This window comes from Peromyscus maniculatus, chromosome 3 (assembly GCF_049852395.1).
Source record: "Peromyscus maniculatus bairdii isolate BWxNUB_F1_BW_parent chromosome 3, HU_Pman_BW_mat_3.1, whole genome shotgun sequence".
Taxonomy (NCBI): Eukaryota; Metazoa; Chordata; class Mammalia; order Rodentia; family Cricetidae; genus Peromyscus; species Peromyscus maniculatus.
Window position 1 is genome coordinate 69,277,265 of NC_134854.1, and position 12,912 is coordinate 69,290,176.

The 12,912-nt window shown below is 48.7% G+C and overlaps 1 protein-coding gene across 4 annotated transcripts in view; it reads right to left on the reverse strand.

The window, feature by feature from the left end:
* The window catches only part of Paxip1 (PAX interacting protein 1), a 48,589-nt gene extending 38,494 nt beyond the window's left edge, over positions 1 to 10,095 (reverse strand). For 3 of the 4 annotated variants that reach the window (XM_006994541.4, XM_076566706.1, XM_076566705.1), the window contains exons 1-3: positions 9,960 to 10,095; positions 6,936 to 7,070; positions 2,086 to 2,129 (exon numbers count right to left, since the gene is read on the reverse strand). In XM_006994541.4, the coding sequence (XP_006994603.2) occupies positions 2,086 to 2,129; positions 6,936 to 7,070; positions 9,960 to 10,040 (260 nt within the window). In that variant the 5' untranslated portion in view covers positions 10,041 to 10,095. Of the gene's footprint in view, positions 1 to 2,085; positions 2,130 to 6,935; positions 7,071 to 9,720; positions 9,858 to 9,959 lie in introns of those variants that run through there. The other variant, XM_076566707.1, reaches the window with a different exon arrangement.
* Positions 10,096 to 12,912: the final 2,817 nt, after the last annotated feature.

The window sequence follows — 12,912 nt, forward strand, 5'->3', positions numbered from 1 at the left end:
ATCACCAAGACGGACACAGGGTGTTCACTGGAAACTTCCTGACTCCCAACTGTTACCTAACTATACACCATGCAGATAAACGGAACAGACACACAAACACACACCCTAAAAAGCAATGTGCAGAGGATGTCACAATGCAGCACCCAGGCTGTGCTTGTCACAACCACACAGGGCTCCTTCCTACAAGAGCCTGTGGGCTCTGAACTCAAGCAGGACAACTCAGGGCCCTAGAATCCCTAAAATATAAATTCCCAAGACCATCCCTAGTTCTAAGGCTGATTGACCCATTCTTCTGAGTTCCTTCTGAGATCTGCTGTGCTTCGAGCACTGATAGAGAAGGTCTCCTGGAGATGGAGTCTTCAACATAATGGAATATCCAGAGTTCAAAACAGGTGGGAAGGACCCACTGAGACAGGTGGACTATGAACAGACTAAACTGTAATCGCTGTTTAGACCTCCCTTACGGATACACAGACAAACCCTAAATGTGGGCCCATCCCTGCCCGTAATAAATGGAGACGCAGACACAGAGCACTCTGATCTATTAGCCAAGGCTTTTCCACTCTGCCACCTAACTTCAGGGCTTCTCTCCTTCTAGATGGGGGAAGACTCCAACAAATCTCAAGGTGACCATCAGCCAAACCTGGGCTTTCATTCTAGTGCTCTAGTTTCTTTATGGACAGATAGACAAGAGCTCAAATAACCTTCCTCAGGAAGACTAGTGTAGAGAAAAGGTCCAGAAAAGACATCATGGATAAGACACTTGACTCCATCTCAGAAAGATACGCTTTCCTGGGGTTGGTTGGTCTGTCTGTTCGAAACCTGTGCTTATAAAGATACAAAACAACAAAGAACCCTTCACTCTTTGGATTCTGAATGAAGAATGAGAATGTCTGAGCCAGAACTGCATCCTCCAAGAAGAGTTGCTGAGAGGAAGGCTTGAGCATCTGAGGCCCTTGGTAGTGCTCAGTTGAGTTTCTCTGCTCAGACCCGAGTATATACATTCAAAACAGCTGTGTGGCACAGCTACAAGACAAAGCGCCTTGAATGATGGTGTCCTTCCCCGGGTGACCAGCCTGAACTTTAGTGTGGTTCCTGGATGGCAGAAATGATTTCCAATGTCAAGTTCTGCTTGAACTGCCTCTCCAGTGAAGCTTTATCCCGACAGAGTAAACCAGAAGTTACCAGGCCTCCCAGGAGGAAACAGAAATGGTGGAGCATTCCAGTTGGGACCCAAGAGATGATGCTGGCAGTCACGAGGGAGATCTATGCCATGGCTGACACAGGTGATGAGGAAGCTACCCGGGGTAGAGTGTTTGCTTCTGGTTTTGAGACAGGGTCTCCTTTACTTAGGCTAGCCTTAAACACTCTTCTGAAGCCAAGGATAACCTTCGACTATTGATCCTCCTGCCTCCACCTCCTGAGTGCTGGGATTATGGGCATGCGCCAACATGCCCAATTCATGCAATGCTAGAGACTGAGCCCAGGACCTAAAATTAAGGTAGCCCTTTATCAACTGAGCTGCAAGCCACCCACCACCCCCTACAAGCCCCAGAATAAGATCACCACCACTCTATTTTCACATCCAAAGCAAGGGCTGAGTGGAGGAGAGAATATACCTGACATCGAATCTAACTAACTAAAAGATGAATACTTATCAAACCAGGACTTCTGCTCGTGTTCTCTACGAGTCATTCATGTCTTTCTCACCTGACTTAGAATTCTAAAACTATTTTTTGTCTACATAGACATCATAAGACTGAAAAGAGCTAGAACTCTGGGTCCTCGCCACAACTGCTGGTCACCACTTTTTGATGCAAGTCATGACGAGGACCAGGCAAATACCATTTCATACAGGAAAGGAAAGAGCAGGGACAGAGGTGCAGAGGAAACAGGTGGTCCCACTCATGAGCCTACTGACTCAATGCATCTTAAACCTGCAGCTATCCCCCGGACCCAATCATGAGCCCACTGACTCAATGCATCTTAAACCCACAGCTATCCCCTGGACCCGATCATGAGCCCACTGACTCAATGCATCTTAAACCTGCAGCTATCCCCGAATCTCGATGTAGAAAAGGATACGGCAGGAGAGCACCACACTGCACGGACAGAGTCACCCAGGAAGGCTGAAAAAGAAAAGAATGACACAAATCAAAAACCATTCACAATCTGTGACCAAAAGGAGGTGACTTCACTAGTAGTTGTTTCTGGAAATTAAAAGCTCCATTGTGACCCACTACAGACATCCACCTGTACACATAAGGACCAGGTAGCAGTAACCGAAGATCATGTGCCCAACCACAAACCCCGGTCCCAGAATGAAGCAGCCACTGCCTTCCTTAGGCTTGTGACAGATACTTAAGTTTAGGTCCACGCCCTACTGCTGCCCACCTCACCCACCAGCTCAGCCCAGTCAGGGAACAGACTAAATTCACATTTTGGTTCTATTTAAAACCAAGGATACACAATATTTGCATACCATTTTTTTTTTAAAAAGTCTTCTAATCTTATGAATTCCAAACTTATATTCATTACAAGGTGAACTAACAGCTACCTTCTGGGTACTTTGTATTCTTGGAAAAATAGTTCACCTTATATTTCTAATTCAGTTTTAAAAATTAGACCAACTGTTACTATTCTAATAACTCTATTTCAAGAAAGGACAATCTGAAAGTCTAACAATGACCCCCTGTCAGCCAGCTCACTTCCAGATGCTTGGACAAACAAAACACATATACTCAATTGCTCACAGCACCGTAGTCAGCAAACTACATTCCAGATCTGTGCAGAGACGGTGCAAGACTCTGGGCAGACACTGAACAGGAAGAATGCAGTCTCCGTTCATGCCGATCAGTAAGGCAGACACTGCGATCAGGTCTCTTACTGCCTGGAGACCCAGAGTGTGCCCTACATAGCATTTTCAAGTGACACGTGTAATTCTTCTTTTTTGTTGAGGGGAGGGGCTTGAGATAGGGTCTCATGAACCCCAGGTTGGACTCAAACTTGATATGTAGCCAAGGCTGGCCTTAAATTTGTGACCATACTAGAATACCATGCCTGGTCTGTTCTCTATGACAATAGTAAAGTTTACCAAATGAAGAGTGGCTGTAACTGGGATAATTTCACCAGCGGCATGAACAGCTGACTTACTGGATAGTATGGTGCTCTGGTAAAAAGCCCTTACCATTTCCTTGCTATAACCAACACTGCTCCCTACTTTCTGATAATCCTGTTCAATTCCAATGAAATCTAGGTACTGAGTCAACATCAACAGCCTGTACTGGACCAGGCATGGTGGCACAAACCTGTACCCTTGCAATCAATTTGGCAGGGTAGGAGCACAAGGCCTAGACCACATACCAAAATCATTTTGGAAAAAACAAAAAAACAAAATAACAAGCTTTGTGGCTGACTCTTCTGAATTCAGAACGCCTTCTAATGGCCAAACTTTCTTCCCAAGAGGGACACCCGGAAGGCATGAGAACTTGTGGAGCTACAACTGAGCTTACAGGAGCATTCCCTGAAACAGTACTGCCAGCTGTCAATGCAGTCTGCACCCAGAAGGCTGTCACAGCAATGGACTGTGAAGTTGGGCCTGGACAACAATGGTGGCCCTTTTCTTCTGTTCAGTGGGAAGGAGCCGTGGGAACCCCAAAGTGCTCTCAGGCAGCTTTAGAAAGCACCAGTTTGGAAATGTACCCCTTTACATTACATCCACCCAGCTTCACAGCCCTAGAGAGCCTTCACAAAGCCTGAGTAGGGTTCCTCAACTTTTTTTTTTGTTTTGTTTTTTTTGTTTTTTTGTTTTTCAAGACAGAGTTTCTCTGTGTAGCTTTGCACCTTTCCTGGAACTCTCTCTGTAGACCAGGCCTCAAACTCAGAGATCTGCCTGGCTCTGCTTCCCGAGTACTGGAATTAAAGGTGTGCGCCACCACCGCCCGGCGGGTTCCTAAACTTAAACAACACTTCCAAGTCCATTCCAAGCTGAGAAGGGCCACCTCTCCAGGCACTTGAGTAATGTAAAGCTAGACCCATTCTGGCAAAGCAGAATGGAAACAGGTTAGAGATGGCTCAGCTATTCTGAGCACTGGCTGCTCTTCCACAAGATCCAGGTTTGAATTCCAGCACCCATTTGGTGGCTCATAACCATCTATAACTCCAGTTCTAGGAAATCCAATAGCCTAATCTGGCCTCCACAAGAACCAGGCACATACATGGTACACAGAAACACATGCACACGAAACACTCATACAAATAAAATAAAATAATAATTTAAAAAGTCAGTATCCAGGTTTTGGTGGTTTGAATTAAGAATGACCCCTATAAGCTCATATATTTGAATGTTTAGTCATCAGGAAGTGGCACTTTTGAGAAGGATTAGGAGGTGTGGCCTTATTGGCGGAAGTGTATCACTGTGGGTGGGCTTTGAGGTTTCAAAAGTCTGTTAGGCCCAGTTTTCTCTTTGCCTATGGATCAGGATGTAGCTTTGGCTACTGCTCTAGCACCTGCCTGCATGTTGCCATGCTCCCCACCAAGGTGATAATGGACTAAACCTCTGAAACTATGCATACCCCCAGTGAAATGCTTGTGCTAACAAGCACAATGTAACAACAGAACAATGACTAAGTCGGAAGTATAGGCCAAAGAATCTGCCTGCCCCTGAGAACCAGGCCTCACCCATCCGCCACCCCCAGCTAAATCCACATTCCAGCAGCTGCAGGAGATCAAGGACAGGCCTCAGCTCAGGCTCAGGATGAGGCAAGAAGGGCCTCCAAAGACTCAGCTGCAGGTTGTGACAAAACACAACCGTTGCTGGCTACCACGGGCACTGCCACAAGTGACAAGTGGACTGGGATGCTAACATGAGTCACCTCATCAAAACAGGTAGAGTGGACAGGGCCCAGCCTGCCACAGTGGTACCACGGCAGTTCTTAGAGACACAAGAGGAAAGCAGACTGGCTGCTCCACTCAGCCCTACAACTTCGTAATCGCCATTCTGAAATGTCGCCTTTTAACTGGAAGCTCCTCTTGCAGGAGGAAGCCACCTGCACAGTGCGCTGGCCGTATCGCACTGATCTAGAGACAGTGTTATCTGGCGGTTTTATTACATTTTATCAGGTGGTTGTACCCAAGCGTTCACCTACTGTTCATTTTCCTTTATGTGTCACAGTTTCAGCAATTTATATTTGTTTCTGTTTTGGAACTGAGGCTAGAACCTGGGGCCTCATGTATACTGAGTACTGCCCTACCACCAAGCTGCACTACACCCTTAGTTCCGAAGTACAAATGTCTATGTGCTGTGTATGAGAGAGAGCTGCATGTGTGCACCTGCACACAACATCAGGTGTCCTCCCTACTCTGTCACTCCCCACCCTAGTCATGGCAACAGTCTCTTACTGAACTTGAAGTTGGCTGGTCGTCAGGAAGTCCCAGCAATCACCATCTCCGTCCTCCCCTAGTACTGAGGTTATAGATATCCATGGCCACGCATAGTTTTTGTGGGTGCTAGGGATCAGAACTCAGGTCCTCAAGCAAGCAGGCTCTGTTATTCATCTGCCATTTATCTCCCCAGCTCTGATTATTAAATCATGTGATAAGCTATCTTACACATTCATTTTATTTCATAGACTAAGGGGGGTAACATAAAGGATTTATTGCAAAGGGAGTCTTGAGGTCAAATGTGTTAAGATCCATCACTATACTTGGTCTGGCAACAGTGACCTAGGCCCAAAAACATGTTTGTAAGGTAAACCTTTCCCTCTCAATCTGTATGAGACACGCAACTACTTTCCTACACAATGGCTAACAGACAGCAAGCTCACAGGAAGGGCGGCTAGGATGCAAACTGAAGAGGCAGCCTGCCCCAGCTCACAGCCAGATGTCTGGCAAACTTTAGCAAGAAGCAACAGGTGAAGCGCCCAGGAACCACACTGAGCACCTATCTTCAGAGACGAAGGGGGCCTGAGCAAGCATACATGCTGATGTACAGTTGCAACCACTATATTTACTGCTACAAATGAATCGTCCTCTGACGTGGTAGTTTCCTGATGGTATGGGCCAAGAACCTTGTGACTCTGGAGGCAGACCACCATTCAGGCTCATTTTCAAAGTCAAGTCTGCAAGCCTGCAAAGTTTTCTAGACCCCAGATGCTGGCAGGGCACCACATCCAACAGCCAGCCAATCCCTCAACATCTGATCTGACTCAGTCACCTCACTCCTAACTGCTGTTGTAGAACCTTGGTCACTGAATTGCAGGCTTCTTAAAGGAAAGCACTGACCAGTATGAAGAGGGGTAATGGCAGCAGGCAAGGAACAGAAATGAAAGGCCACCACAAAAGTACCACATCACATACCACATACCCGCATCCTGACCCAATAGTCCCCACGGTACAGTATACAGGTGAACAAAAGCCGAGCAAACAAGTGCCCACAGGTCAGGCTGAAGAACAGTCCAGACAGCCACCAGGTGGACAGCGAGTACAGCAACCCTCATGGGGGGGGAGGGAGGGGTGAGGAGGCAGTTAGCAGGGCGGAGGCCTCCTTCCTTCAGCTATCCAGAGGGGGATCAGGACCACCAGGGAGAGGACAGCTGCCTTTCAGAAGTTTCTGGAATCAAATGTCTTCCTACAATGTAAAACACCTATGCGACAAGGCAGCGAAGCCATTTCCTAGGCCAGGTCTCCTGGGCTGGAGAGCTGGCAGGAAATGACGGTAAGAAACTACTTACACAGCAACCCTGCCATGCAGTCACAGCACCACAAGCCCCAAAATCAAGGCAGGCGACTCAAGTTCAGCGGTTTCATTCACCTGATGGTATTCCACTTAACACTGACCCACACGCACCAAGCCTGGCAGAGAGCTCTGCTGTAGGGCAAGGCACTGCTGTGGAGAGACACATGACTTAAGGCAGAGGCTCCAACTCTCTACTGACCTTTACAACAGGCAAGTCAAAGACCTCCCGGGCTTCTCCCACCTCGGGGTTGTCCCCATCCTCTGAAATGATGTGTGAGGCCAATGCATTGTAGGAGACTTCCTTGGCTTTCCCAGCTTTAAGAAGCCGAATAACCTAAGGAAACAGAACAAACAACACAATTAATTTAAAATAAATCAGTAAATAAATAAGCCAGGTGATGGTGGTGCATGCCTTTAATCTCAGTACTTGGGAGGTAGAGGCAGGAGGATCTCTGTAAGTTTGAGACCAACCTGGTCTACAGAGTAAGATTCAGGACAGCCAGAGGTATACAGAGAAATCCTGTCGCAAAAAATTAAAAACAACAACAACAACAACAACAAAACTGAATTGCCTTCCTGATCAAAGAAGTCATTATTAGCAATAATAGAAACATTTAATAAAAACACACCCTGTATCCTACAGACAAGCCTTTTCTTGAGTGATAAAACCAATGAAATGTTTTGGACAATAAAATACAGCAATCCTGATTCATAATCCAAGATGCGGTGGCCAGCTCCTAGCCATCTGCTGTGCTCCAGACAGACAGGAGACACCAGGACACAACAGCACCTGCTAGGTTCTACAGAGTACCTGCTCTGGGTCTCCAGCCCAAAGGCTGAGGACTGGCAGTTCCACCACAGTGAGGAAGTTTCTAGAGGCAGAAACCGACCGGGAGAATCCTTACTTGTGGGTGCCTATCAGGCAAAATGTACACTGAGCCCAGCAAAGGAGCTCAGCTCTAATCATGGACAGTGTAGCCTCGGGTACTGTGCACAACAGTCTTTCCTTAAGTCATGGAAGGCTGTCACAAAGGAAGATGGCACCACCAGATCTTTTTGTTTTTGTTTTTCGAGACAGGGTTTCTCTGTATAGCTTTGCGCCTTTCCTGGAACTCACTCTGTAGCCCAGGCTGGCCTCGAACTCATAGAGATCCACCTGGCTCTGCCTCCTGAGTGCTGGGATTAAAGGCGTGCGCCACCACCGCCTGGCGGCACCACCAGATCTTACAGATGGACATCAACAGAAGAATACATGGGTTGGCTTAACAGACTTGTTAAGACACAACTGTGACAATTCTCACAACTGCGAGAGTCAGGTCACTAAAGAAATGTCCGTAGCAACTGGAGGAAAACTGGGTAGAATTAGACAGTAACTAGACAGGGTGCAAGCATAACAGAAAAGCCAAGATGGAAATGCTGGCATCTTCTGGAGGGGCTGATCGGAAGCAGAGAGGGGAAGGGGCACTGCTGCCCTTCATTCAGTGTGGGCACACTATTCTTTGGCCCCATGTGATAGAGACCTGGCGAGAGACCTCCAGTTACACCCAGAGAGGATCCTGCTCTCCGGAGATCATAACCAGCTGTGACAGATGGGAGTCAAAGTTCTGCGAGTCACTGAGGCAGCCACCTGGCTGCCAAATACTAAAGACTCGTCATGTGGAGCTAAGAGTGGTATCAGAGGAGAGCAACCACACAGGAGAGTGCAGGCTGTAGTCAAGGAAGAGCCGAAAGCAGCACAATGCCTTGGATAGTCTGCTGACCATCATCTAAGAGCCGAAGCAACCCATTAAGTGTGTGTCTGAGGCATGGAACAGCAACAGTCACCAGGCACAAGCCATCCTGCCTGGACCCCAAGCACCTTCAGACCCGTGGACTCCATCCACCTGCTGCAGCCTTGCACTACATTCTGGGACATGCACGCAGCAAGCCCTCCCTGGCCTTCTCCTCCTCAGGCCCCACTGCTTTCTTTTCATGCCAGTTTTCCAGAAACAACTCTCACTTTGCTGTCCGTCTTTTCTCTGTATCTTCAACTCCCTGCAGTGGAACCCTTCCCATCAAACTGTGGAAACTCGGGTTTCAGACACTGAGGACATCCAAACTTCTTCCCAAACTGCACATTACTAATTCTGTCTCACAGAAGCCACCTTGTAACTCCGCCCAGTGACCATCAGGACGCATGCCAAGTATATATAAATGCCTTCAATTCCTAGCACATACATTCCACACAGAGAAAACAACTTCTTGTGCTCAACATCTGCTTACTTAAGACTCAGCACCTACAGCACCTACACCTATTCACAGACGCAGCATTCAGGAATGCTCTTCTGCAGCACACTGTGTACCAGGCCCAATGCCTGTACTGGGGTGCTCACCACCTGTGAGCTAGCTTCCTCAACCTTCATCCCAAGCCTCAAGGAATAATAGGTGCCCTGGCTCTAAACCTTTTAGAAAACACACTATTTCAGATTATAAGGGCATGCCAAGGAGATTTTTTTAAGCACTCAGATTTCACACATAGTTGGGCAAACAGCTCAGTTCAGTGTGTTCCTGGTTTCAAGTGACATTTGGTCCAGGTCTCTTGTAAGAGCCAAAGTCCTGAAATGAAAAATAAGAGAGGGTGAAGAGAAGAAAGGTGGTGGTGGTAGTGGGGTGATCAGTACTGGAAAAAGCCAGTTATAAACACTCATCCTGATCACTCTGGGCTCAGCCAGAAGTCTCTACAACCAAGACCCAACGGACCTCTGTTACTAGGATACAAGTACGAGCCTCTGGAAGGCCATGCTCAATGGTTCTTAGACAATTCCTTCCGTAGCACCCGTCACGAGACACCGAAGGCGACACAACTGTACGCATAGTTTAGGAAGGAAGATGTCTACAACACTGTCCTGAAGATACCACGACCACAGGCAGTGTCCTGTGGATAGACCCACGGTTACTCGCGCGAATCACTGTGACCATGTGGGTAGGGTACCTTCCACACCTACCGTACAATCCACCCTTAGGGAAAACCAGGGGCCGAGAGGGCAGGCCCCTCTGCAAGGGACGCTTCAGCAGGGCCCCGCAGGATGCTCGGCCGGCGGCCGCACCGGGTCGGTGCTCGCGAGGCCCCTCCCGCGGCCCTTCTCGGCCCGGCGTGCCCCGCGGCTCCGGCCCGGAGTCCTGCAGGGCGTGCGCGCGCCGAAACAGGGGATGGCACGACGGAGGGGCCCCGCGCGGGCGGTACCTGCGGGTCGATATCGCCCACCGCGTAGTACTTGACCTCGCGGAACAAATCCTCCGGAACTTCGGGCGCCGGTTCCGACATGATCGCGGCGGCGCGGCGGCGCCCGGCCCCGCGTCACCGGCCCGCCGCGCCCAGCGCCCCGCAGCGACGCCAACTGCTCGGCCGCACAACCCGGGCCGCAGCCGCCGCCGCCGCCGCCGCCGCCGCACTCCGACCCGCGCCCCCGCCCGCCCGAGGCCCGGAGCGCGGGAGCAGCGCGCGCCCTGAGGCACGTACCACCGCACCCGGCCGGCAGGGGAGCACGTGGGACTGCCCATCCTCCGTGCGCCAAAGAGCTCCTCCTCCACGGCTGCCCCTGGCCCCAGGGCCAACGTGATGTATTATTTCGCACCGCACAGGGCAGCCCTGCGCTTGCCAAGCTCTCGAGACCGAGAACCGAGAAGACGGAAAGTCAGTATCCCCTACATAGTCGCGGTGGACCAGCCAGGAGGCGGGGCCTGGGCGGGGCTCCCGTCACCCCGCGCGGCCACCCGGCAGCGCCTGCGCGAGGGGGCGGGGCCTCGGTGCGGAGGGTGACCGGCAGAACTCAGCGTGCGGGGTTGTCGTGTCGCCGCCACTCCTTGCTGGGAAGCGCACGGTCATGCCTAGGGCCGGGCGGGCCCTGGCTACCGCTCAGTTTTCTTCGTCCGCTCCTTCCGCGTCTGCTGCAGCAGTCGGCCGGGAACAGAACCTCGGTGAGGCAGCTGCAGAGCAAAGTAGGAGAGGACGACGCGGCTCAGCGGGCGAAAGCACCTGCCGCCAAGCTGAGTACGATCCCCGGGACCCACGTGGCGGAAAGCAAGTACCGGCTCTTGCAGGTTGTAGTCTGACCTGCACATGCACACGTGGCACACACACACATACTGAATAAATGTAAATCTTTCTATGTGTGTTGCAGTTTTCCCAGCACGTATGCTTGTGCCTGGTACCCACCGCGGTCTGAAGAGGGCTTCAGATCCCCTGGAACTGGAGTTATCATGTGGGTACTGGGAACCAAACTTGGAAATGCAAGAGCACCAAGTGTTCTTAACTGCTGAGCCATCCAGGCCTTAGGCAATTTAGTTTATAAAGGTAGGCAGCAAAATCCATAAAAATTATTTTCACAGATGTCTCTATTAAATGTGTTGTTCAGAGTTACAGGAAACACTGTCAAGTTGAAACTTGTGTGTTTTCACAGAATGACAAGTCCTATCACTGATCAGGCTTTTTGCTTTCTGTGACCTTCATGCAGATTGAGTATTGATGTTCTTAGAATTTCCTCAAACGAATAAAGAACAGGGCTATTTTGTTTGATAGCCTTCAGAGAATAAGCACCCTGTTTATTGCTCATGCTGTTTCAGGAAATGTATAATATATATATATATATATATATATATATATATATATATATATATATATATATATATATATATATATACACATACACACACACATATATTCCTCTCAAAAAGGTAAACTGAGTTTGATTTTAAAAAAAATGCAAGTGTAAAGGGCTGGAGAGATGACTCAGCAGTTAAGAACACTTGTTCTTAATCATCAGAGGACCCAGATTTGGTTCCCAGCACCCACATGGCAGCTCACAGCCACCTGTAACTCGAGTTCCAGGAGCGTCAGTGCCCTTCTGGCCTCAGAACACTGCAAGTAGCGAGTGCACAGACAGACAAAAAAAATTAAAAATAAAACCAGCAAAAATAAGTAGTGCTGGAAATATTAGACCCAGTCTACAGTGGGAAAGCAAAGTAAGTTATTGAGATAGTATTTGCCCAGGTTCTTTGGGAGTCAATAGTGTGTGTGTGAGTGTGTGTTTCTATGTTATGAATGATATATGTACATAGGGAAGTCCAACTGTCTATACCTCCAGTTCTGGGAGTTCTGAGGCCCTCTTCTGGCCACCAAGATCACCAGGCATGCAGGTGGCACACATACAAATTATGCAGGCTAACAGAAAATAAAAATAAATCGCCAGGCAGTGGTAGGACACAACTTTAATCACAGCATGTGGGAGGCAGAGACAGGCAGATCTCTGAATTCCAGGCCAACCTGGTCTACAGAGTGAGTTCCAGAACAGGGCTACACAGAAAAACCCTGTCTTGAAAAATAAAATTAAGTTAAAAATTTTTTAACAAATTAAGAATACATTTGAATATTGTACACAGTGGTTTCATTTTGTTGTTCAGTTTGGCTGGCTGTACACTCCTTAAAGTTAGGTATTATCAAATTCAGTTTAGATTTATAGGCTACATCCGGGCTTCTTAGTACATCCTGACTCGATTTGGGGGTGAGCAAAGAACTGACAACAGTAGGTTTCCAAACATGCAAGGATCTGAAACACTTCAAAGCAAATGTGTGATGAATCCAAGGTGTTTCTGGGCCTGCGGGCGAGTGTTGCACCCTGCAGCTTCACTGCAGCCTTAGTTCTGAATACGCACACGTGCACATACACCCATTTGCATGCAATGGTCATACCATGCAGTGCCAGCAAATGCTTCCTGAAACACCTCAGTTCAGACTCAGGACTGTTGTCCACTATGAATTCTAAGTAATCCATGCTTGTTAATCAAAATTAGCAGCCAAACTCCTCTTGTACTTCATAAAAGGAAGCCCCAAACAGTAATTGGAATCCGAGTAGTCTACTGTTGCCTGCTGTCGTTTTTGTTTTAAAGATTGGGGCAGAAGGTTCCGGGGGGTGGGGTAGGGAGGGTGGGGTGTGGGGTTGGTTGCATGCCATACATGTTCAGGTGCTGGAAATGACCAACAGAGAGTGTCAGAAACCCTGGAACTTGAGTTATAGGAGGTGTATATAGAAAGCAAACCCAGGTCCTCTCTAAGAGCAGCAGCTCTCCTAGGTACTGAACCACCTCTCCAGTCCCCCACTGCACCCCATCACTCCTGAAAGCGTCCTTCTTTCTGACCT